This window comes from Lepidochelys olivacea (assembly GCF_965140295.1).
Source record: "Lepidochelys olivacea isolate rLepOli2 genome assembly, chromosome: 2".
NCBI classification, from domain to species: Eukaryota; Metazoa; Chordata; order Testudines; family Cheloniidae; genus Lepidochelys; species Lepidochelys olivacea.
This window is the reverse complement of record NC_140412.1, coordinates 206,075,289-206,102,781: the sequence shown is the minus strand read 5'-3', so window position 1 is coordinate 206,102,781 and position 27,493 is coordinate 206,075,289. Positions and strand designations below refer to the sequence as shown.

The 27,493-nt window shown below is 39.1% G+C and overlaps 1 protein-coding gene across 1 annotated transcript in view; it reads right to left on the bottom strand.

Annotated features, from left to right (window-relative positions):
* Positions 1 to 27,493, bottom strand: part of SCRN1 (secernin 1) — a 58,954-nt gene that overhangs the window by 29,476 nt on the left and 1,985 nt on the right. The window contains exon 2 of the mRNA XM_084620038.1: positions 12,360 to 12,519. Coding sequence (XP_084476164.1) covers positions 12,360 to 12,518 — 159 coding nt within the window. The 5' untranslated portion in view covers position 12,519. The remainder of the gene's footprint in view (positions 1 to 12,359; positions 12,520 to 27,493) is intronic.

Genomic DNA, 27,493 nt, shown 5'->3' with positions numbered 1-27,493 from the left:
GGGGCTGCGTAGGGCACCACAATGTCTAGGGACGGCCCTGGTTGTGCCCATCAGGACAGAATTATAGCAGGGCTAACTTATATTTAAACTTGGCCCTTTTGTTCGAGCTATGTGGCAATAGATCAGGATTTCTACATATGTGTGTTGCATTTAAATATTTTGTGCAAACATTGCAGCCTATAGAATGCTCATGGACTGTTTGCTGCAAGTATTCAATATTCATTCACACTTAACTAGACTGGTCACCTAAGTGACATGGTAATATTTTTGTTCCCTGACTGGATGATCATAACTTCTATATTCAGGCATTCATCCTGTTTAATTTACTGGGGGCTTTGATTTCCTTGGGGAGAGGATGGGAGCACTTAGAGAGAGGTAGCTGGAGAGAGCCAGGTCTAGGGAGTTTTAACTTTTTCCTTGTTCCACAAAAGCATCATGTTCTGATTACATACACTTACACCCCACCCCATAAGTCAAAAATGTCTGGGGTTCCCTTCCAAACCTGAGGATGTATGGAAAATAAAAAGCACTGGGAACAAGACTGATTGCTGCTCATTGAGGCAGTTTCCATGGTCACATTCACATAGTAAAAATAACGAGGAGTCCTTGTGGCACCTTAGAGACTAACAAATTTATTTGGGCATAAGCTTTCATGGGTTAGAACCCACTTCATCAGATGCATGGAGTGAAAGTACAGGAGCAGGTATAAATACATGAAAGGATATGGGTTGCTTTACCAAGGGTGAGGTCAGTCTAACGAGATAAATCAATTAACAAATTTGAATTTCCCCAATACTAATTTCTCCCTACTGTTACTCACACCTTCTTGTCAACTGTCTGTAATGGGCCACTCTCTTACCACTTCAAAAGTTATTTTTCCTCCCTTGGTATCCTGTTGTTAATTGATTTATCTCATTAGACTGAGCTCACACTTGGTAAAGCAACCCCCATCCTTTCATGTATTTATACCTGCTCCTGTACTTTCACTCCATGCATCTGATGAAGTGGGTTCTAGCCCACGAAATCTTATGCCCAAATAAACGTTAGTCTCTAAGGTGCCACAAGGACTCCTCATTATTTTTGCTGATACAGACTAACACAGCTACCACTCTGAAATCTATTCACATAGCGGTAACAGTTAAAGCACATTCCTTCCACTCTTGTTGCAAGGATGCAGAACATTCTAAGAGAAATGCATCTGCTGAGCTGTGAAAACACCTGGAGGCATCTCGGTTTTAATCTCTCAATTATGAAAAGGTCTCATTCCATAACAGAGAATTCGTTGAGCACAGTGGGAGCTAGTAAAGTAGCAAACCAATAAAATGCTGCCACTGTCTTCTATAATTTTTTTTCATATTCTCTGAATTGTCTACATACATTGAAGACAGTCTGTATTTTTACACAGAAATTCTGTGCAATTTCAGCTTCTATATTTTAACCTAAGTTAAAATAGCTTTTGTGCTTGCGTAATTTGTTTGGATTTCAACTAGGGCTATCAATTAATCGCAGTTAACTCATGCGATTAACTCGAAAAAATAATTACAATTAAAAATAATTGTGATTAATAGCAATTTTAATCACATTGTTAAACAATACCAATTGAAATTTATTAAATAGTTTGGATGTTTTTCTACATTTTCATATATATTGAATTCTGTGTTGTAACTGAAATCAAAGTGTATTTTTTTATTACAAATAGTTGCACTGTAAAAATGATAAAATAGTATTTTTCAATTCACCTCATACAAGTACTGTAGTGCAATCTCTTTGTCACGAAAGCACAGCTTACAAATGTAGATTTTTTTTGTTACATAACTGCATTCAAAAACAGAACAATGTAAAACTTCAGAGCCTACAAGTCCACGCAGTCCTACTTCTTGTTCAGCCAATCGCTCAGACAAACAAGTTTGTTTACATTTACAGGAGATAATGCTGTTCTCTTCTTACTTACGATGTCAGCAGAGAGTGAGAACAGGCATTTGCATGGCACTTTTGTAATTGGCATTGTAAGGTATTTATGTGCCTGTTATGCTAAATATTCGCATGCCCCTTCATGCTTTGGCCACCATTCCAGAGGACGTGCTTCCATGCTGATGACGCTCATTAAAAAAATAATGTGTTAATTAAATTTGTGACTGAACTCTGTAGGGGAGAATTGTATGTCCCCTGCTCAGTTTCACCCACATTCTGCCATATATTTCATGTTGTAGCAGTCTCGGATGATGACTGTCACTGCAGATTTCACAAAACACAAAGAAGGTACCAATGTGAGATTTCTAAAGATTGCTACAGCACTCGACCCAAGGCTTAAGAATCTGAAGTGCCTTCCAAAAGGGACAAGGTGTGGAGCATGCTTTCAGAAGTCTTAAAAGAGCAACACTCTGATGGAAACTATAGAACCCAAACCACCAAAAAAGAAAATCAACCTTCTGCTGGTGGCATCTGACTAAAATGATGAAAATGAACATGCATCAGTCCGCAGTGCTCTGGATTGTTATTGAGCAGAACCCGTCATCAGCATGGATGCATTTCCCCTAGAATGGTGGAGGAAGCATGAAGTGACATGAATCTTGAGCACATCTGGCAAGTAAATATCTTGCAATGATGGCTACAAAAGTTCCATGAGAACGCCTGTTCTTACTTTCAGGTGACATTGTAAACAAGAAGTGGGCAGCATTATCTCCCAAGAAGTAGGAATAAGTGGACTTGCAGGCTCTACAATTTTCCATTTTTATTTTTGAATGCAGTTTTTTGTACATAATTCCACATTTGTAAGTTCAACATTCATGATAAAGAGATTGCACTACAGTACTTGTATTAGATGAATTGAAAAACACTATTTTTACAGTAAAAATACTTGTAATCAAAAATATAAAGTGAGCACTGTACACTTTGTATTCTGTGTTGTAATTGAAATCAATATATTTGAAGATGTAGAAAACATCCAAAAATATTTATTTACATTTTTTTTCCAATGGTGCAATTAATTTTTTCAGTCCAGAACACAGAAAAAGAAGAGGGTGTTCTTAAAATGGCCTGAATTAGCTTTTCTTCCCTTCTTCCCATTAATACAAGGGAACAATAGAAGAGTGAGATGGGCAGGAAGAAAGCAAGCTGGGTTTCTAGTCATGCTGGATGCTCTAAAAAAGCCAACAGCTTTTTCATGAGACGAACAGCATTGCAGGAACTTATTTCCATATACTTTCCCTCCTGGTTCTCCATACTAGTCTGAGTGGTTGGCCTCTCTCCCGGTCACCGTTGCCATCTCTTGAAATATTTGGTGTTTTTTCTTAAAGACCCAGCTCCTGGAGACCCTCAGCTTCCATTTTAAAATAGAGCACATTTCTGGTCCTCTTGGTTAAAGCTTAACAGCGTGAACTCTACAGCCTCAAAAACCAGAATGCAAATAAAAAAAAACCCATTATTGTAGCTAATTGTGATTTGGGGGAGGGGGTGCTGAGCTCTGGTGGGGCTGCCTCATGATTTTTTAATGTGGTTAGCCTTACTGTCATTGTGTGCACCATTCATAGAACACTGGCACAAGTGACTACAATGTAGCTAACACTACAAATCATAGAATCATAGAATATCAGGGTTGGAAGGGACCCCAGAAGGTCATCTAGTCCAACCCCCTGCTCGAAGCAGGACCAATTCCCAGTTAAATCATCCCAGCCAGGGCTTTGTCAAGCCTGACCTTAAAAACTTCTAAGGAAGGAGATTCTACCACCTCCCTAGGTAACGCATTCCAGTGTTTCACCACCCTCCTCGTGAAAAAGTTTTTCCTAATATCCAATCTAAACCTCCCCCACTGCAACTTGAGACCATTACTCCTTGTTCTGTCATCTGCTACCATTGAGAACAGTCTAGAGCCATCCTCTTTGGAACCCCCTTTCAGGTAGCTGAAAGCAGCTATCAAATCCCCCCTCATTCTTCTCTTCTGCAGACTACACAATCCCAGCTCCCTCAGCCTCTCCTCATAAGTCATGTGTTCTAGACCCCTAATCATTTTTGTTGCCCTTCGCTGGACTCTCTCCAATTTATCCACATCCTTCTTGTAGTGTGAGGCCCAAAACTGGACACAGTACTCCAGATGAGGCCTCACCAATGTCGAATAGAAGGGAACGATCACGTCCCTCGATCTGCTCGCTATGCCCCTACTTATACATCCCAAAATGCCATTGGCTTTCTTGGCAACAAGGGCACACTGCTGACTCATATCCAGCTTCTCATCCACTGTCACCCCTAGGTCCTTTTCTGCAGAACTGCTGCCTAGCCATTCGGCCCCTAGTCTGTAGCGGTGCATTGGATTCTTCCGTCCTAAGTGCAGGACCCTGCACTTATCCTTATTGAACCTCATCAGATTTCTTTTGGCCCAATCCTCCAATTTGTCTAGGTCCTTCTGTATCCTATCCCTGCCCTCCAGCGTATCTACCACTCCTCCCAGTTTAGTATCATCCGCAAATTTGCTGAGAGTGCAATCTACACCATCCTCCAGATCATTTATGAAGATATTGAACAAAACCGGCCCCAGGACCGACCCCTGGGGCACTCCACTTGACACCGGCTGCCAACTAGACATGGAGCCATTGATCACTACCCGTTGAGCCCGACAATCTAGCCAGCTTCCTACCCACCTTATAGTGCATTCATCCAGCCCATACTTCCTTAACTTGCTGACAAGAATACTGTGGGAGACCGTGTCAAAAGCTTTGCTAAAGTCAAGAAACAATACATCCACTGCTTTCCCTTCATCCACAGAACCAGTAATCTCATCATAAAAGGCGATTAGATTAGTCAGGCATGACCTTCCCTTGGTGAATCCATGCTGGCTGTTCCTGATCACTTTCCTCTCATGCAAGTGCTTCAGGATTGATTCTTTGAGGACCTGCTCCATGATTTTTCCAGGGACTGAGGTGAGGCTGACTGGCCTATAGTTCCCAGGATCCTCCTTCTTCCCTTTTTTAAAGATTGGCACTACATTAGCCTTTTTCCAGTCATCCGGGACTTCCCCCGTTCGCCATGAGTTTTCAAAGATAATGGCCAATGGCTCTGCAATCACAGCCGCCAATTCCTTCAGCACTCTCGGATGCAACTCGTCCGGCCCCATGGACTTGTGCACGTCCAGCTTTTCTAAATAGTCCCTAACCACCTAAATGTTGATTACTGAATCTGATGAGTGCATCTACCTAAAATTTTAACCACAGCACACTATCATTTTACTCAAATCTGAGGCATCCTACAAGTGATAGCAACATAAAGTCTCAAATTTTTGTAACTAGCATTTTTAATTTTAGAATTGTAGCCACGATCACTTAAATACTTCTAAAAATTCCACCTAGAATGACAAAACGCTGCATGTGTGCTCATAGCACTGCCATACCCTCACTTCGCGCTGCTGCTGCCTGAAACAGGAAAAGTTGAGGGGAAAATGGGGCAGCAAGGTACAAGAAAGCATGAGAGACTTTGCATGCAATTCCCCACCACCACCCCCCTCACCACCCCCCTAAGGAGAATCAAGCAGCCTGGAAATTAAAGGTTCTTCTGTTTCACTTCTAGCATAAAGGAAAAAATTGATGACAGATCTAAATATAGTTCAAAGCTTTCCAACAAGATGGGGGAATAAAGACAAGCACAAGAGATTCTCTTTTATTAATGAAAAGCAACTATTGTACTTGGTCAGCAGCAGTCTGATTCCTAGCACTGCCAGCCAAGCTAGTACTTCATAGTGGCCAAGTCAGAATTTGTCATTGGTCGATGAAGACAGTGGTGATGGGATGTTTTAGAAAAGGGGTATTCTCTGAAGAAAACCTGTAGATTCTGGGATACAGGTAGCAGAGATCACACCCACTACCCAGGTGCACACTTTCATTTTTGGATAACTGTGCGAATACTGTAGGGCTCATAGTAGTTTTTGGTTTGCTCACTTCTGCTATAAGGCAAGTACTGTAGCATAACTTGGTAAGAACTTTACCTTCTATAAAAGGCCTAGTAGGCTTAGCACCATATAGATATAAAAACATCGGAGCAAAACATTGCATATTGTTCCTACATTCAGATTTCAAGCAGCAATCAGTAACACCTGGATGATTTTGTACATGCATCTTATCTCATCCCTAGCTGTATTGTCCATAGCTCTTCCACTTGAAAAGACCAATGATAACAGGATTGCAATTTAGCCAAAGGCAAACTTTAGAGGGTTGAAAGAACTGAAGCATATACTTGCAATTCATAATAGAATTACACACTTGGTTTTTTCAGGGAATTTGAAGCACTGGAAATAAGCTAAACATTAGTATAACAATTTTCAAATAAACAGAATACCATAAAGTGCACTGAGGCACTGGAGCCAGGGAGAATTCTCAGCAGGTGCCAGATGCCAAAACTGATTCAGCAATAAAGAATGTGTCTCTTGCTTGCATATATTAGGATCTATTAGTCTCTTGGGCAACAAGAGTAAGTAAAACTTTAATAGTGTATGAAGTTCATTAGCATTAAAGACATCTTCAAAACACATAAGACAAACGGGATTTAAAAACCACTACAAAAGCACCATTAAAACTACAAACATGGTATCCCATGCCACCCGAAATTGATTTTTGACCACTGCTTTTGGGGAAGGGTTCTAAACTGGACTGCAGTGTTCGCTCTGCATTGCTCTGAACAGATTCATATATTGCTTGTTACTTATAATCTGATTTTAAACATCTCACTTGCAGATATAATCCAGGTGTCAATTTTTAAGCGAGTGACTCAAGTTAACTGACGTGTCAGCAGACCCAAATAGTGGCATTAGCGTGATGCCAGCAGATTATTTTGAATGTTAATGCTCAGAGGTCTCAAATAGCTGAAACCAACGTCAAGAAATAAAACATCTAATTCCCTAGGTCCTCTACCATTAATAGTAACTGACTATCCCATTTCTAAATGAAGATAAAGGAAAGCTATCATTGAGCTCCAATTTATCTCTAGAGACTTTTTAGCAATGTAGCAGAGATTTCTTTATCAGTGCCAGAGGAATACAAACTACATTAACTTTTCCTATCTATTGGAGTGGCTTATTTCTTCATGAGATGGCATCCCACATTTTGTATTAGAATAGCATTCAGCAGATTCAGAATGCTGCAAAAAGATATGTAACACACAAATTTCCACCATACACAAATCACAATCCCTTATTAAATAAATCTTCTGTCACTTAATAGGGTTCTAAATAAGTTACCCTGAGAGGACTATAGAAAAGATTCTCTGAAAGGATAAATTCTGTGTGTGGTACAATATTTGTTTTGTTTTTTAAAAACAATCCTATAAAACTCTAGCCAGGATACTCTTAATTCTCTGGTTCACTTTATTTGCCCCATTAAATTCTATGCATTTTTTCCTATGGGGTTTGGTGCCTCAAACCAGCCAGTAAAATTATTTAAATCAAATTTTTATTAGAGCCATCCTAAATGGTGAATTGCTCAGGTGATTCTTATACCGTCTTTTGTAGTCCGCCAGTAAAAAAGCTATCATAAGAATGGCCATACTGGATTAGACCAATGGCCCATCTAGCCCAGCATCCTGTCTTCCAACAGTGGCCAGTGCCAGATCCTTCAGAGGGAATGAAGAGAACAAGGTGATTATCGAGTAATCCATTCCCGGTCATCCAGTCCCAGGTTCTGGGTGTCCCTAAACCTCTGACTGCCAGAGCATGGGGTTGCGTCCCTGACCATCTTGGCTAATAGCCATTGCTATACCTATCCTTCATTAACTTAATTTTTTTTTAACCCAGTTATACTTTTGGCCTTCACAACATCCCCTGGCAACGTGTTCCACAGGTGGACCATACATTGTGTGAAATACTTAGTTATCTTTGTTTTAAACCTGCTGCCCATTAATTTCATTGGGTGACCCCTGGTTCTTGTGTTATGTGAAGGAGTAACATTTCCATATTTTCCATCTCCTCACTGTTCATGATTTCCTAAAATGATCATATCCACTCTTAGTCACCTCTTTTCTAAGCTGAACAATCCCAGTCCCCTCACATGGAACCTGTTCCATACCATCGGGTGAGATGTTCCACGTTTGTTGCCTTTCTGTGTACTTTTTCCAATTCTAATATCTTTTCTGAGATGGGGTGACCAGAATGGCACACAGTATTCAAGATGTTGGCATATTATGGATTCATACAGTGGGATTATGGTATTTTCTGTCTCATTATCTATCCCTTTCCTAATGGTTCTTAACATTTGCTTTTTTGGACTGCCACTGCACACTGAGCAGATGTTTTCAGAGAACTATCCAAGATGACTCCAAGATCTTTCTTCAGTGGTGATAATTAATTTAGACCCCATTATTTTGTAAGTGTAGTTGGGATTATGTTTTCCAATGTGCATTATTTTGCATTTATCAACATTGAATTTCATCTGCCTTTTTGTTGCCCAATCACCCAGTTGTGAGATCCCTTTGCCACTCTTTGCAGTCTGTTTTGGATTTAACTCTTCTAAGTAATTTAGTATCATCTGCAAACTTTGCTACTTCACCCCCCTTTTTTCAGATAATTTATTAATATGTTGAACAGCACTGGCCCTAGTACAGATCCTTGGGGGACCACTGTTTACCTCTCTTCACTGTGAAAACCGACCATTTATTTCTACCCTTTGTTTCCTATCTTTTAACCAGTTACTGATCCATGAAAGTGCCTTCTCTCTTATCCCACGACTGCTTGCTTTGCTTAAGGTATTTGGTATGGGACCTCATCAAAGGATTTTTGAAAGTCCAAGTACACTATATCAACTGGATCATCCCTGTCCACATAGGAGGCAGATTCATGGGGCAATCTCACTTATGAAGTGATCCACAAAATGAACCACTGCTTTAAAATAAATCCAGAATCTGAACAAGTCAGGAGTTAAGAAGAATATAATGTAATGTATTAAATACTTTCATTCCAAAGTAAAATGTATGGATTGAGTACCATAGAAGGGAAGCTGACATAAAGCCACAGCATAAGACAGTGAAAAATTGTGTTCATAAAAATATAGAAGCAAAGGAGGAAGGAGACTAGGTCCCAAAAAAGGACCAATCATTTAGAAAAAATAAAACTGCAAATCTGAAAATTTGACACATCCCTTTAGGACTAAACTGATAATCACTGAATTCTCTGCCCCGTTTGGTGAGCAAAAATTTTTATAACAATATCAGAGAAAGTTATAGCAAAAAGAAGCAAAGGATACTACTGACAGCTCTAGAAAATTTTATGGAATCTACTGGTGCTTTCTGAGGCAGCCCATGGTGTTTTCATAAGCTTTCTTTAATATATTTTTTATCAGCTACTGAAATTGACAGCTCTGTGAATTTGCTTGAGATGTAGGTTTAGTCTTCCATGACTGATTTTTTAAAAAAAAGAATTAAACAGCTGAATTTATAAACTGTCTCTCCAAGTTTTGTGAGCTTCTAGGGATACAATTTGACAATATATAGAATTCCTGTCCAATCCAATTAAGTCAGTGCATAGCTTCTGTGTATAGGACTGAAAGTGTGCATTTGCTACCAGAAACAGCAATATGCATGGTAGACAGGTTCTTTGCACTGTAACATATGCACAAGTTTCAGCTAATAGAAACCCAAGGCAAAATACCTGTTATACTATATTTTGTATTGCAAAAAATTAGCATACCTGAAATCACAGTGGAAAGGTGGTTCTTGCTAGTTTAATATTGAAATCTAGATTGCAAGACAGCAACATTATCAAAATATAGTAAGCAGACATTTCATATGCACCAAAACTCCTAGAATTTTTCTCACAACTTAGACTTCTACCCATTTCACAGCAATTGAACAAAAGAATATGGGATGCATTATCAAGTTATCTGGAAAAGGCCTTTGAAATGGCCAGGTTAAATCAAACAAGGGTATTTCAAGAGGTAATGTCTTTCCAATATTAACGTTTCCTAGACAGCACATCTTTATATGGCTGAATCTGTTTAAATTGTTCTTGTAGATGTAAATCGCCAATATCTCTCCCCTGTGGTCCCTTTTTACCCTATGATTCTAGGCTTTAAGAGACAGGGCAACAAGTCAATTTACAGTTGCACTGATGGAGGAAAAATTTAATAAAGTAGCAAAGCCATCAGGCAGAGCCCATTTAGTTCCATGAAGACAATGGAAACATGACATCAAAACTTACTGCCGTCATGAGTTACATTATCAGAAAAATATTAGTTTAAATTCTGTAGTAAGTTTGTGTGATGTACAGTGCAGAAGGTGTAGTGATGAAGGAGTGGTGCTATTTCCCAGAGTAATTTTGGATTTGGTGTTGGCTAGAACTGGGAAGAGTGCATATGGACTAAACAGTCATGCTTTTCCGTGGAGGTGTGCTCGCAACACTCAAAACTGGCAAATTCGAAGAATTTTGCAGTGGTCAAATTGGAAGAGACATCAGCAGACTCAGCTTCTCTCGTGACCAATTATTCTTTAACCGTAAGCCCACAGGAGGTGAAAGGTTGAGATATTAACCTACTGTGGCCCCTAGTCCAATGTTGTTTCTTCACAGTTTTGATGCGGTGACATCTTCAAACCTTGCCCCGTATTAAATAAAGTGTAAACTCAACACCTCCAAATAACAATCTCCCAGGCTATTAGCCTAATATTTTGTTTTGCACCAATGCCCTAGTATCTAATTTTATGAAAAGTCTGTACAGACTACAGATAGTGTAATCTCTCTGCTAGACTGTAAGCGCCTCAGAGACAGCATTTTTGTTCTGTTGTTTGTACAGCACCTAGTACAATGAAGTCCTGGTCTACGATTAGTGCCATAGTGCCACCCTAGGACAATAAAATTTAAAAAATTAAGTTTGAAAATGTTTTGGTGGCAGCCAGTAATAAGTTATGCTGAAGCTGATCTAATCAAATGAATAAGACACAAAGAAAATGGGGGGGAGAGGGGAAGAATACCCTAATAAGCTTTTGTTTGTCTTCATTTATATTTCACAATGGTATAAGAACATTTGTTGAAAGATTCCTTAGTAGTGCAATAAGATGGATGAGCAGTGCTTAGTTCCTATGTTAAGGTACAACACTCTACCAAGGCTTGTTTTCCATTTTTAAATTTCTAAAACTAAGCTTTACAACTACACTTTGTTTTCTTTACTGTCAGGAATGCTACAGTAACAGTGCTATGTTCTATGAACCAGCACAGATTTATTGCAGCGTTTCCATGCGCCACTGCAATTAACAGCATCTGGTCATTTAGGAAAAGTGCGTTTCCTCAGACCCAAAGTTCAGTAGTTTAGTACAGGGTATGTAAATGCTAGAGGTTTGCTGCATCTTTATATTAGACATGCGTTAACTGGGCCAGATAAGAGCAGCACTGGCCAACTCATTCCTTTTGATGTTTGAAAGTATTTGTCAGTTGAAAGGAATAAATATTTGTTGCTATTCCAAGCTTATAAGGAAAATTTTATCTTGACCAAAAAAAAAAAAAAAAAAAAAAAGAGTATTGGCAAGTAGTACAGACCGAAGAACAAGCAGCTAAGTTGTAAACATATCAGCCTATCCACTGCAGAAAACGGCAAAAAGATTCTCCTCAGCTTTAAATTTAAAGAATTTACAGTAAAAGCTTTGTTATCCGGCATGTTGGGGGAATGAGGAGTGCCGGTTAGTCAAAAATTCCGATTAACTAAAAGTTATACCTACCAATAGAGGGAGGGGGCGGGGGCTCGGGGCAAGGGGTTGGGGCATGAGAGGAGTTTCGGGGTGCTGGATCTGGGCGGCACTCACCTCGGGCAGCTTCCTGGAAGCGGCGACATGTCCCTGCTGCTCCTAGGTGGACGCGCAGCCAGGCATCTCTGTGTGCTGCCTCCACCCGCAGGCGCCTCCCCCACAGCTCCCATTGGCTGCGGTTTCTGCCCACTGGGAGCTGTGGAACCAGTGCTCAGGGTGGGGTGAGGCAGGGGCACTGCATGGACTCTCCATGGCCGTTTCTCCACCTAGGAGCAGACGGGACATGTTGCCGCTTCTGGGGAGCCACACCGAGTCAGGAAGGGAGCCTGGCAACCCTATTGAAGATTTGTATTGGGAGATATCAGAAATACTGGTTTCTAGAGCTTTCCATTTGGTAAAGTGCCGGATTACATAGTTTTTACTGTAGTTGCCATTTGGGAACTCCCAAGAATCTTCTCATCAGCCCTCCCCAACTCCTACCAGGATTGTCCTGGTAGACAGGCTCAGAATGAAGCATTATTCAATCATTCTGGACCTTATAAATTTGAGTTTAGGGAATACAGACTACAAAATCTGACAGGAATTAAAGGGGCACCTTTACCTTTTGAAATGGCACTCACTTATACTGTAATTTTAAGCACAATGAAGCCCATTACCTCAACTTTGCTTCCTGGATCATGAGCAGCAGCAGCAAAGTAGACCACCTCCTGTACTTCTTCTCGAGGCCGTGCAGAATTTTTTCCAAACACAACAAGCCCATCTTTAGTGCGTGGTGGAAAAGCAACAAAACAATAACTGGGAGGAGCCACAGCCATCCTAAAAAAGTGAAGGGAAAAGGGTAATGCAAGTATAACTAGTATTTCAACAAACTTTCAAAAATCATTAAATATGTAGCTAGAGCTGGAGAACAAATATTTCACTGTCATTCATTTTATTCCCTTGTCATGTCAGTTAAATGCAATTAGTGAAAGAGAAACAGGTCAGGTCAGTTTAGTCTTATTTGGGGTTCGATAAACACAATTAAATTACAGTGAGCTACAGACTTCCCATACACAACTGTGAAGGCAGAGGGGTAAGGGGAAGGGGAGAAGAGAAGGTGATTGTGTCTTGGTAATAAGACCAGTTAGCCTCTGAAGAAGGAATATACCGAACAACTCTGATGCAGAGTAACACTTGACCTAGAAGCATTCTGCTGAGTCAGAAATAGGCACTGCACCAGAGTAGAGAGATGCAGAAGACTGTTAAATATTCTACTGTAGTCGTCTTCTTCTAATGCAGTTTTTTTTTAAAAAAAGTATGAGTGATCTCTCAAATGGTATAATGGTATAACTGGAACTAGGACTAAAATATACATAAAGCACAAGTGGTAGCAGAGGCTGCCTGTCAGTTTAACTACCTATGCAAAAAGAAGAGTTATAATAGTAACTGCTAAGTGATTGAACCTGGTTTTCTTCTATGGTTTGTCTGCAGATTTTTAAACCTCAGGTTAATTGATTGCCAGTTTGTAAAGGCTAGTCCGGAAACTCCTCCAATGCTTTTATAAGGATACAAATGTTTGAAGTGTCCAAACTGCCAGTTAATATATTTATGAAGGTTAACCAGCTAACAATCATGGTTTGTCTTTAAGCACAGAAATTTCATCTATCAGATGTAAATTCAAAAGAAAATTATTCAAGACACAATACAAACAGTACAAGCTTCCATAAAAAGAAAGGTGTTACAGTGAAAGACATTTGGGGAAAAAATGCAACTGTTTACTTTGGTACTTCTATAGCTCATCACTTATGGTATCAGAGTGCCTCCCAAATTAATAAAAGTGAGATCTACCCCTTCTCTGTCTGCAGGAGTCACTTAAAAAGTAGCAGATGTAATCTAAACTATATGATCATAAAGTTCCCAACTACCATTGCTTAAGTTATACAATGACTCTCTCAAATATGTGGTACTCTATTACAAAGCTGCTTTTCGTCATTGACTTATAATAATATCTGAAAACCTGACACATCATGCACTCCATGCAATTCAAGAATTGAAACAAACATTTTAAAAACTATAAATAGAACTGAGCAAACAGATTTTTTTGGTTTGATTAGGTGGCTAACTTGAAATCCAGAAACAATTTTGTTTTTGGGTTTTCTTCACCAAAATAAAAAAAAACCCCAAAGATTTCATTTTGAGTTAAAAAAAAATTTTTTTTAGTTTTTGGTGAGGTTTGGGGGTTTTTTGGGTTAAAACTAAATTTCTAACCAAAAGACCTTGAAACAAAGATGAAACATTTCAAAAACAGGAATGAAATGTTTTGGCTTTAAAAAAAATCCTTTTTTTCCAGCCAAAACTATTCACCAAATTCAACCCAGATTCCAAAAATTACCCGATTTTAGGGCAGAGATCATTCAACTCTTCCTGCTGGACGATGAGTCATATTGTCACTAGTAGGTTAGGGTCACAGAGACAAGAGGTGGTACTGGAGCATTACAGTGCTGTCAGGTCTCTCTCACATACTATCCTTGACTTATAGCCTACCTATTGGCTTGGCTCACATAAACATGCAACATTCAAAAAGCAGGTATTTGACATTCTGCAAAATGCTGAAGCCCCGTTCAGCATAAGCAATTTTCTCAACAGTGAGGTTTTTGGCACAGTAAGGACAAACTGTACTTATTTTGCTCACACCTTGAAAGCTGATACAGTTTCAACTGGCCTCAAATTAAGCTCTGTATACTGTAGTTCTGACTTTATTCACTTCATCAAGTGCTTATTCCCTTTTGAAATATAGCTATAGTATTTTCCTGATTCTACAGTAAGTTGTATGATCCATCCTATAATCACAGCCATTTTTACTGGAACCAATCTTCCAGTGTGCCAAGTACCAAAGTTTTGAGTGCTAATGTTTGCACTGAGACCTTTACATACCACATTTGTTGACCATGTATTCAGCCACTTGTTTAAAAGGTTCAATCTCTAATGGTGCTCCAGCATGACCATTATAACATATAACATGGGAAATAGCTTTCCCACAGCAGACATCACTGCAACTGACAGAACAGTAAAAACAGAATCTCTAGTGCTCTGGATTTTTTCAAACTATATTACAATCTTCCCCACTGTTGGAGTTCTGTTTGCCCCAATACAGATGTGTATGAAGTAAACAGCAGAGAAATATTGCAACCTAAAATAAAGCCCTTCACTTGATATACTGGCAATCTGGTTGGCAAAACTGATTAATATTTTCTCCTTACTGTTCTTCTTCTATAAATATACTTAAGAGCCTGACACTAAACTCTTGTTCTCTGCATACATATATGGATGGGAGCACATACAGTTTGTTAGGTAGGAGTTTTTGTTAGAATCTTACTCGGCTCATTCAAACATGCATCACTGACTGCAATTTCTGCCCCCTTCAGTTTGTTCATAATGCTGCTGCTAAACTCCAACTTCTTTGCCCATCTGGCTGATCATGTAACAAACTTCTCTGAATGCCTCCATTGACTTATCATGTGATATATTTCAACTTCTCAGAACCTTCAAAGCTCTACATACTGTTCATCTCTAGTTAAGTTTTGCAATGAACCTCCCCTGTCCTTTCCACCAGTACCATCAGCCTCCTCAGTTTATCAGATTCTCACAATCACCTCCATGCCTTCTTCCATGCATATTATGTCCTCCTGGAGCTCATCTTCAAGGTCTCTACTCTGTTCATATTTAAGACTTAAAGGCCCGCTTCTGTCATACTGCCTGTTCTGAATTCAGTTGGCTTGTATACATACAGTTATCTATTGTCCCTCTTTCCCTAATCTGTATTTGTCATTCTTAGACGGTCCTCTGAGCAGGGATCGTTCTTAAGTCTTTGGAAAGACTAGCACATAGTATGCACTACTGTAAATACACTTAGAAGAATGCCTCTTGCTATATTTTCACAACTAAAGAGGTATATTTTGTGTTACTTCAACATTTTCTAGCGCACAAGCCCATATTCTCATACATATACTTTTCATACATAAACTGTATGATGCTCCAGTGTGGACACTTCTATTTAACCAAAGAAACTCCCCACGACTGTGCTAACTTAAACTTGCACTACATGATCACTGGCACTGTTCTAACATGTTTCTCTGAAACACAGTGCTTAGCTGCAGCAATTCTTGGAAACCAGCATAGGCAGATGTGATAGCAGCCAATGGTTTTTGTTCATTAAACATAGGTAATTGCTGGTTTTCAATATTGTGAAATAGACATCACACCATTAAGAGTTAAACAGAGGTACCTACTTTACAATTTAAGGTTAAAAATCCTTATCTTCAGCCACTGTGAATTATTCAAAACAATGGAACTACACAGATGGACAACAGCTGTGGATCTGGCCCGGTGCCAGTAAGTTTTAACTTTACCACATTCTATGAGTGAGCCGTTAAGTAGTTCCAGGTAGGTTATTTGTGAAAGATTGATAATACACTGGTTAGATGTAGATCAGAATGGACAGTGGGAAAGTCAGAAAACAACCCAATTCTGCAGTGATATCTGAAGTGACAACTCACAGGTAATGAATATAATTTGATTGATCTCACTCTTCAAGTGCAGTTTGATAAAAATTAATTATAAAAGGGAACTTGGCTTTATGTGCTGGTACCTTTGTATTTCTTTAGTTGTCTTTTGGTTACCATGGCAGTCTACTTAATGTGTGTCTATACAATATGAAGAACCTTTGATTTAACGTGTTCCTTTATTTTCCAGTATATCTCATTGTGACAAATTTCATTTAAAGATGGCAGAATTAAACTCAGTTTGACAAAGTCACCATTAAGAGCTAATCTGTGTAATACTTTGTTGCAGAAAGAAGATATAGAACAGAATGACTTAGAGCCCTATACAACACACTGGATGTCCCACTGTGAAACATCAGCTATGACCTACATTAGAGTTTTAGAAGCCACGAGTCTGAACAACAGGATCAAGTTTTTGTATCAGCCTGTGCCATATTTTTAACCTAAAACTATGGCAACGCAGATATGGATTACAAATCTAGAGATTTTATCTCTATCGGGGTCTACAATGTTTCGTTTATGTAGATATTTGCACTGGCTTCATTTCCAGGATATGAGTGCCTTACAAATTCTAAGTTATATTAAGAAGGATATTAAGTTCCCATCAGACTCTCTCATGTTATTTATCCACATAGGATTAAGTTCTCAAAGCGAAATATGGGGAACACAGCAGCCATTATTGTTCACTGAGTCTGTGTAGGGGAGGGTAGTGACACAGGTGAGATGCTACAGCCATCTAAATAAATCTAAGTGATGCATGTCCTGTTCCTGGTTTTGGTTTTTATAACCAGTGCTACCACAGTAGTGCAGACGTATGGGATAGATTACAGTATTCTGCAGGACTTTGCATCTTTGACAGGCTCACTCCATCGTGCAGAATCTTTGGACTCGTCAACACTGTGTATATCTACCTGCATATACCCCTTTTATTTTCATATTTTAAAAAGCCAAAGACACTGAAATATCCTCCATGTATTTCCCATTTTAAGTGCCAAAATTTCTTTAACTGAAGTAGAATGATGAGTGGAGAGGAAAGGTGAATGGAGAATAGGAGACGTCTCCATTTTTTTTAAATGGGCAACTATATTTGATATTGGGCCAGAGGTAAAGACTCCTAAAAATGAAATGAGAGACTTACATTACCTATGAGTTTTAAAATAGAGATTTCAAGGCCAGAATGTATCATTAGATCCTCTAATCTGATCTCCCGCACTCTGGCAATTAACTTTACCCAGTTACCCCTGTAACTTGACATATTTCCTAGAAAGCCATGAAGTCTTGACATGAAAACATCAAGCGATGGAGAATTTCTTCCCCTTGGCAGTTTGTTCCAATGTTTATCACCTCAATGTTAAAGTATTTGTACATTATTTCTACTCTGAATTTCTCTAGCTTCAGCTTCCAGCCACTTGTTCTTGTTATGCCTTTCTCTGCTAGATTAACGAGCCCTTTAGTACCGGATATTTTCTCCCCATGAAGATATTTATACACTAATCAAGTAACCTCTCAATCTTTTTGATAAGCTAAATAGATCAAGCTCTCTGATTCTTTCATTGAAAGTAATTTTTTTTACCCCTTGGATAATTTTGGTGGATACTTTCTGCACCCTGTCCAGTTTTTCAACATCCTTTTTAAAATTAGACTCCCCAGTGCCATATACAGAGGTAAAAATCACCTGCTGGAAGGGCCCTTGAGAAGTCCTCAAGTCCAGCCCCTTGTGCGGAGACAGGACCATATAAACCTACCATTCCTGACAGGTGTTTGTCTAACCCCTTCTTAACCTCCAATGAGGCCCTTTGAAGCCTATTCCAGTGCTTACCTATCCCTATAGTTAAAAAGCTTATCTTAACAGCTAACCTAAATCTCCCTTGCTGTAGATTAAGCCCATAACTTCTCCTACCTTCATTGGACAGGGAGAACAAGTGATTACAGTCCTCTTTGTAACAGCCCTTAATATATTTGAAGACTTCTCAGGTAGTCTTCCCCCCTCCCCCAGTCTTCTTTTCTCAAGACGAAACATGCCCAGTTTTTTTTAAACCTTTCCTCATAGGTTAAGTTTTCTAAACCTTTTATCATTTTTGTTGTTCTCCTCTGGACTCTCCAATTTGTCCACATCTTTCTTAGTGTGTTGCCCAGAACTTGGCTCAAGCTGAAGGCTCACCAGTGCTGAATAGACTGGGACAATTACCTTCAGTGTTTTACACATGATACTCCTGTTATTACACCCTAGAATATTGGCCTTTTTCACAGTTTCATCACATTGCTGACTTGGCTTGTTGGCATCCTTTCATCTGCGAGAAACGGTGGAATTGCAACCTATGATGTAGATGGTTTGCAATATCTCATGTGACTGAACAGTCCAATTTTTCTCTTCAAGTTCTAGGAGCCAGCTTCTGTCATGGACTTTGATACCCTGATTGAGACAATGGTGCCAAGTGTTACGATCACTTGCCAAGATTTCCCATTGGTTAGGATCAATTCCAAATTCCTTCATATCTCACTTGCATGTGTCTTTATAGTGAAGCTTGGGATGTCCTGTTGTTCTTGGTCCCTCTGATAACTCCCCATATAGCATGTCCTTGGGTATGCGTCTGTCTTATTGCTGACTCTTTCAATTTGTTATCCACTAAAACCCCTATATCTTTTTCAGCAGTACTGACTCCTTGATAGTTATTCCCTGTTTTGTAGTTGTGCATTTGTTTTGTTTTTTTCCTTCCTTGGTGCAGTGCTTTGTACTTGTCTTTACTGAATTTCATCTTGTTGATTTCAGATCAGTTCTCCCATTCATCAAGATTGTTTTGAATTCTAATCCTGTCCTCCAAGTGGTTGGAACCCCTCCCAGCTTGATGTCATCCACAGATTTTATACTCATACTCTCCATTCCATTATCCAGGTCATTAAACAAAAATATTGAATACTGTAGTACCAGACCCAGGTCAGGCTTTTGCAGGCCCCCACCAGATACGTAACCTCAGTCTGACAGTAAATCATTGCTTGTTGAGTACAGTTTTTCAACCAGTTTTGGATGCACCTTATAATAATTTCATCTAGACCATACTCCGTAGAGTGTCATGTGCATCTGATCAAAAGCCTTACTAAAATCAAGATCATCACATCTACAGCTTCCCCCATCTACTAGGCCAGCAACCTGTCAAATAAGGAAGTTAGGTTGGTTTGGCATGATTTGTCCTTGACAAATCCATATTGTCTATTATTTGTAAACCTTTTATCCTCTAGGTGCTTATAAATTGATTGTTTAATAATTTGTTCATGTGTCTTTCTCAGTATCAAAGTTAGGCTGACTGGTCTAATTGCAAGCTCCTCTTTCTTTCCCTTTTTAAAGATAGGTACTCTATTTGTCTTCACCGACCTTTGAGAACTCATGGGGGATCACTGCTAACAGTTCAGAGATTATTTCAGCTGGTTCCTTAAGCACCTTAGAGTGCATTTCTTCTGACCCTGCTGACTTATGTAAATACTTTTAAAGTTAGATGCATTCAACCTGTTCTTATGCATTCAAGGATCTCATTAGCCCTATTTGCCACAGCCTTACACTAGGAAGAAATAATTTAAAAATAGTTTCAGGATTGTTACGCAATATGTAGCAAGAATGAATTTTTGGAAACCTCTGAATTCACTATATAGATATTTGAAGTATCACCAAAATGGGTATATATTGCATGGGAGAAAGCGAAAGGCTTTGTGAGACGGTATTCATAAAAACCTTCACCTATGGGTACGTAGGATAGTTACATTTCCAATTACATCCTTTCCAGAAGTCCCAAGTGTAGTTGCCAAAAAAAAAAAAAAAAAAAAAAAAAGCTTTTTTTGTCATTTCTTCCCCCCCACCCCCATGGAGAACTTTATTCCCAAATGCACTTTAAGGAAAAATGCATTATTAAATTCCACAACTGCACCTACATGTGAGCCATTTGCTCAAACAACTATCCAATCCCACATTTTCCTCTGACTTAAGGTGTAAGTAATGGCTCTTACCACATTTTATGGTCATTTAGTTATATGTGTGTCATTATTTTAAGTCTTTGATATAAAAATTTAAGTTGGAGCAAACAAAGTTGCTACTATCTTGCTTGTTTATTGACCCAGTGATAAAGAAAGGGTTTTTCAGCGTGCACTAGACACTCTCAAAACTAGTTGAGATAAATTTAAATTGCAGAAACACAATAGAAATTAAGATGAAATTCTGTTCCTCAAATATTTCAGAAGAGAAGGCAGCAGAGACCAGGTCTGAGGCCAGAGAAAAAGGGAAATGAAATGGAGGAAAAAAGAGATGGTGGGGGGGAGGATTAGTTCTTGGGAAAGAAACACTTTTAAAGTAGGTATTCACTTTGTGCTAGAGTTGCTACAGGAATGAAGTGATGTGGGATGGTGTTTTAAGAGGATGTAGTCCATGAGCATTTCAACAAGTAGTCCTCAAAGTTTTCCATAGTGTGAACTCATGTCCTCGGCCAACAGGGCACCTATGTGAGGAAAAGCAGCCACAGCAGGAAAGATGGTCCAGTGTTTGGGGCACTAGCCTGGTACTTGGGAGGCCCATGTTCAACTCCCTGCTCTGCCACACGCTTCCTGTATGGCCTTGGGCAAGTCACTTGGGCCTGGTCTACACTTAAATTTTGCTGTAATAGCTATGTCTGTTTGCAGTGTGGAGAGAAAAAATAAATTACACCCATAACAGACATAGACATGCCAGGAAAAACCCAAGAAGTATAGACACAATTATATCAGCAAAAAAGTGATCATGCTGTTACAGCTTATTTCATTCGTGAACTGGAAACTTTTGCTGGTATAAGCTGCATCTCCCCGACATGGCTTGCCAGAACAGTTATCTGGCAAATCCTTTCTACTATAGCCAGGGCCTATATCTTTGTGCCTCCATTCTCCAGTCTCTAAAATGAAAATAATACTTCTCTACCTCACAGAGGTCAGCATTAGAGACAATGAGACACTATTTTGCTAATGGAAGGCCAAAGAAATAGATAGGTGGATCACTTAGAGCATGCTGACTTCCTCCAAGACATCTGGAAATTTGACCAGGATGGTTTGGAGCCAGTTTAGGAATTACAAGATAAATAAGCTGTGCTTTTATAATGTTTACATGTATGTTCTTGGTTTAGTGTCCCCAAAAAAGTAAACCATGTATACTGAGAACATGATTTCCAAACACTCTTAACTTGATCAAGTCAAAGTCAGTTTGGGCCAGAATAAGGCCACATATTGCTTCTCTGCAAGAATTACTTCCATGCCAAACTTCAGATTTCAAAGGTCAGCCATTTTGACTATTCAAAAACAAACAAAAAAATTCAAATGGAAAAAGGGTATTTTCAGCCTCTCCAATTTCAAGCATCACCGAACAGTTTTTACTCAAGGTATTTTAATGAAGTCACCATGTAGACACCAAGCAAAGAAATTTCCATTACAAGTTTCACAAAGTTATAATCTATGTGAACATAGGACTTGATAGTTGATGCTTTTATAGGGGTTGTTCCTCAATTTTACTTGGAAATATTTATCTAGTGTATTAGAATTACAAATACTTAGATATTAATACTTTTAATGCCTTCCTGTTTAGCCAATCTGACTCCTATTTCTGGGACAGTAAGATTGCATGCAAGTGTTTTTTTGCCTATGAATGGTCCTTTGTCTTCAGATTGCAAAAACAGCGGTCTTAACAGTGAAAATGCAGCATTTCAGTAACTAGGAAACAGTCTACAGAAAAACTAGACAAGTGTGGGAAAGCTGGGTCAGAAAAAAGTCTGTCTTGAAGTTTAACTAGCATTTATTTAACTGAATGAATGCTCAGTCTTTGCACTGTTTTAATTGTCTGTCTTGACAAAGTACCCTTCAGCTTTATCTCAGTGAAACCAAAAAACTCTCCCTATTAGTGTCATATATTAAAAGATCTTTAGATTTAATATGAAAAAAGCTATTTGGCTAGAGTTTTAGGGTTGTAAGTGATTTTGATATACAAAGCAGGTATCTGGGCAGTAGATTTATTTAACATTTCCTGAACAGTGGAAACTCAAAATTCATAATCTCAGCACAAGCTATTTCTGTCTGTAGACCTATTTCTTTAAGGAGTTTCACAGAGGACTGTTGTGCCACAAGGAAATATTAAAAATAATTGGTGATTCTGCACCAACTGTGTTCTAATTCATCAGAATGGAGAAGTATTATGGTTTGGTTGGATTATTCTTTATCAAATATTCATTTTAAAAATAAAAAATGTTACAATATATCAAGATGTTCCCCACAAAGCCTAACATGAAAGCCCAAAGTGGCCTCTAGATTTCCTACAGCTACACAATCTCTTCCCGTTCGCCAACATCTCTTAAAGGAACACCAGAACAATCAGTACGATGCATTTTCAAACAATTTCCCTTGGTATGTCTTAGCTAAGATCATATGGGCTAGTCTATACTAGAAAGTTAGGTAGTAGTAGGACATGACATGGAGGAGGAGGAATTTTAACATGGGAGTTACGACTTGGCAGTCAATGTGTACATGTTAGCTTGTCATTGGTAAAACCCTATGGAAACTAAGTTAATATTGTGTCAGCTGGTTGTGATTAACAATAACATGGCAGATTGTCCCTGTCTTGACTGATTTAGGATTTATTAACATAATTTGACTCAGTTTGATTTTGCACGACCTAAAGTGCTAGTGAAGGAGCACATAGCTGGTTTACACACCATTGCTCATTATTCCATCCTACATAATCCACTATTCGACTCTTTGGTCCTTGATTTCCCTGGTGTTAATCACTATTTTTATTTCCATTAAAGTGCCCTGCAAAAGGGTTTATTAATCTTTAAAGAACTCTACATTTACTTCTTTAATGCTTGCTAAGAGCAATACTCAAGTCATTCACCAATAAATAAAATCCTTCAGTGCCTCCCATCCTAAAACAAATCCATCTTGAGTTTGATGTTTTTTCATATCATTACATGGTAAAAAATGAATTGGTACTGATTGCCAAAAGAGGGTGATTTTCAGAAACGGAAGGCAGAAGCAGAAATGGCTAAAGTTGATACAGAGAAAAAATCTGCAAAAAAACAAGAAAAGCATATTTGGATTTTGGTTTCACTGCTGTTGCAGCTAACGGAGAAATCAGGCCTCAATGTGTGCAGTAACGCTAGCAAACAATAGACTGAAACCAATAAAATTAAGACACCATTTAGAAACAAAACATGACCTGGTAGGAAAGAACAGAGGGTTTTTTTTTTAATGAAAGCTATAAGAAATTAACAAAAAAAACACAATGAAAAATGTGCTTTAAAAGTTGCGTTCCACACTGCCAAGAATAAAAAGCCTTACACAACTGGGGAAAAACTGATTCTCCCAGCAGCAATTGACATTTGCCGGACAGTGTGGCAGAGAAGTTAAAAATTATCCCACTGTCAGACAACATGGTCAGCCGCTGAATCTCTGACATGTCAGAAAATATCAATGCACACCTGATTTCTCGATTGCAATCCAGTTGGATGAAGCAATGGATATATCAAAAGAAACTCATGTAATTGTTTATATTTGGTGCTCTCACAAAACATTATTGGAAGTTTTTTGTTCTGAAAGCCAATTAAGATGCATGCAACTGGATCTGAACTGATCAACTTGTGAGAAGTTAGGAAGTCATTTAAAATGTTAAAGTGGAAAGCTTGCATTGGAATCTGCACAGATGAAGCCCCTTCTTTGTCTGGAGATAGAGCAGGCTTGAAAGCCAAAGTGCTTGTAACTGATACACCACAAAGCCATTGCAACTTGAAACATGGATTGGGAACTTACTGATATTCTGAGTTCTGCTATTACATTTTTTGAACTTTATCAAGATGCAGCCCACAAAGGCATGTCTCTTTGCAATGCTTTGCATAGAAATGGGAGCTGAGCATGATGCTCTGCTGTTTCACACTGAAGTCAGGTGGCTATCCAGGGGAAAGTGTTGCAATGCGTTTATGAACTGAGAAACGGAGTTCAACTTTTTCTAGTGGATTTGAATTTCAGCAACGCAGAGACACTGCGTGATCCCTGCTGGCTTGTGCTTTTAGCTTACCTTGCTGATATTTTTGACAAACTGAATTCTCTAAATGTCTCCTTGCAAGGAGTGGAAAGTACTATTTTTGACCTGCACAATGAGATATCAGCATACAAGAGACAGATAGATCTCTAGAAAACAAAGATCAAAACTGGTTTAAGCATTCCATTCCAGTGGTTAACTGACACTATCAACAAAACAGAATCTGAACTATTGAGCATTGTGGAACCAATCAAGAATCACTTGACTTCTCTCAGAGCCTGTTTGGATAAATATTTTCCCAGAGGAAATGCATCCCTGAATGACTGGATTAGCCAATCTTTTTAGCTGAGGCAGTGACCTTGTCCCATCTCCAAAATGACATTCAGGAGAACCTGACTGAACTTCAGAGTGATAGGACAATGGACATTCAATTGGGGAAAAATAGTCTTTGGGGGATTTTTGGTTGAAAGTTGGTTCAGAATATCCAGCATTATCAAAGTGTGTGATCAAACCTATTTTACTGTTGAGCTCATCTTATTTGTGTGAGATCAGGTTCTCTGCACTGGCTGTGCTAAAGACAAAGCACTGTTCGAGACTGGAAGTGGAGGACAACCTCAAAGTGTCGGTTTCAAAAATCTCCCCACAAATTGATAAACTGCCTGCAAAGAAACAGGAACAACCTTCACACTAATTGGCAAGTATCTACGTATTTGAAACTTACAGGTGTAGGTAATTTAATTAATGTTGTGCTAAGGTCTCTGTTGGGTTTATGAATAGGCTATCAAGCATACTTTTGCATGCATAGGTGTTGGAACTAGAGGTGTTGCCACACTCCCTAGTGGTTTCCACCATGTACAGGGTTTACAGTATGGCTCGTAGTACCCCCACTATACAAATTGTTCCAGCACCCATGTTTTCATGTGTCTATTTTTGTCGGGGGGCGGGGGAGGCACAGCCAAAACTTGTAACTCAAACAGGGGGCTCAGCTCAAAAGGTTTGAAAACTGCGGACTTAAAGGATGTGTTGACCCATTATACAGGAGAAGAATTTACTCCTGGGGGAATTCTGCACCACTGTGCGTGCATAATTAATGAGCTGTGCATACCTTTAAGTTTGGGGGCAGAAAAAAGCTTCTGCCAGAAAGTTGCTACAGTTCTGCCTTTGCCCACCAGATAGAACAGAGCAGCAGCTCCAGGCCAGTTAAGGAAGAGAAAGAGTCTGCCTTCTTCACAGTGCCTATTGGGCCAGGTCAGGAGACAGGGTCTATGGGAAGACAGACAGCGTGGGGCTGGGGGGTCAGATAGGGGCTCATAAGGGCTAGTCGGAGAGGACAGACTGGGGCAGGAGCTAAATGGGAGTGAAGGCAAAGGGCCACAGGGGGGAGGGAGATGCAGGGCCACATGGTGACAGGGAGGGGCTGCAGGGCCACATAGGGATAGGGGTGGCTGAATGGGGGCACAGAGACACATGGAGACAGGAGGAGAGGGTGCGGGGTCACATGGGGATGCGGGAAGTGGGTGTATGAGTGGGGATGAAGGGACACATGTGGACAGGGCTGCAAGAACACACAGGGACAGGGGCAGATGTGCCTGACTAAAGGGGAGGCTGGGGTCAGCCAAGGTCTACATGGGGGAAGCTCCCTAACAATCCCTTCCCACCCACCTCAAAAAACCTGTTCCATACTTTTCCCACCCATATCCAACAACCCTCCAAGTTCACATCCAAACTCCCAGAAATTACTTCCCTCTCCCTCAGCTCCTCCATTAGCCCTGACTCTCTGAAGCCTTTGCACTGCTTTTGAGGGGAGTGGGAAATACGGTTCTGAATTGTAGTTTAAATGAATTATTACTCAGTTCTGTATTAATTTGCCTAGTAAGGAATATATTTGTCAAAAACCATTTCCTGTACCTTTTTTGTTGTCTGTATTGTTACAGACATACTTGCTGACAGGTATTTTGAAATAAATGACCAAAAATAATTGAAACTGGTGTGATTAGATTGTGTTATCTTGACAAATAAAATATGCAGAATTTGAAAATATTGTGTGCAGAATTTTTATTTTTTTGTCACAGTATTCTCCCAGGAGAAAGAATTTCACCCTACATGCATACTTTGTGAATTCACACTGACCAGGTCATTTCACATTACTGAAAATTTCATGTTAGTGAGTCGGTGAACAAAAAAGGCAGAGAATGCATCAAAAGTATTTTGTTCACTTATTTTAAAAGATATAGTTCGGTTTGTGTTGGTTATACCACAATGGAGCATAGTAAGTGTACCTAGTATAGCTTGTAACAATAATTACTACTTAACAAAAACACATCACTGCAGAACTCTGCTGTTTAAATGGCATCAGAGAAACTGGAATAGGCAGCAATTTTTGGTGCTAACTGTGAATGTGTATGTTCCCTAAGTTCTACTGAATTTACAGAGATTTAAGGAGAATCAGAGCACCCCTGAGACAAAAATCTGGCCTTTGAGGCCACATTACACAGAACTGTGGTTACAAGAAACAAGTTGGTATTGAAAGTTTACAAAATATAAGTGAGTGTATTAATTCCGTACCAACTGTATGCAGTTAACTTTTTTCTGAGTAGCTAGGTTCACTAGCTCTTTTCAGAGAGCTAAAGTAAATATTAAAAAAATAGTCATGCCTTGTTTTAGCAGTAAAAATACATTGTCCTCCAAAATTTCTACGAATATAAAACAAGCTCATAAACTGTAAATGGATTTGCTTACTTGTTATCAGACTTTTTGTAACTTGTCTATTTTCAGATTGTAAAAGGTGGCTTTGGGACCTTAAATGCTTGACAGATTTTATCTACTTTAGAAGTGTTACATGTGATTGAATTAAGTTCTCTCCAGGCTTGGATGCTCTGAAATCAATGAGTGTCTTGTTTTCAATGGGAGAAAGCTCAAGCCCCTTCAAATACTTGGTTTTGTTGGGGTTTTGTTTTGTTTTGTTTTTGAGTGCAGCAGTTTGTTTAGATGTGTTTCAAAATTAGAATTAAGAGGAAATAAAGCAATCACTATCCACAGCATGTGCCCTGATGGCTGTCAGCAGTTAGTTAATCCTATTCCCATAAATTTCTAGTAAAAGATTAATAGTTTTTGGTATTATATTCATTTAAGTTGTTAGTTCATATCACAGCATGAAAAGAGATTTATACATACATGATATTTTCCTATTTGAGTCTATTACAACACAATTGCTTCT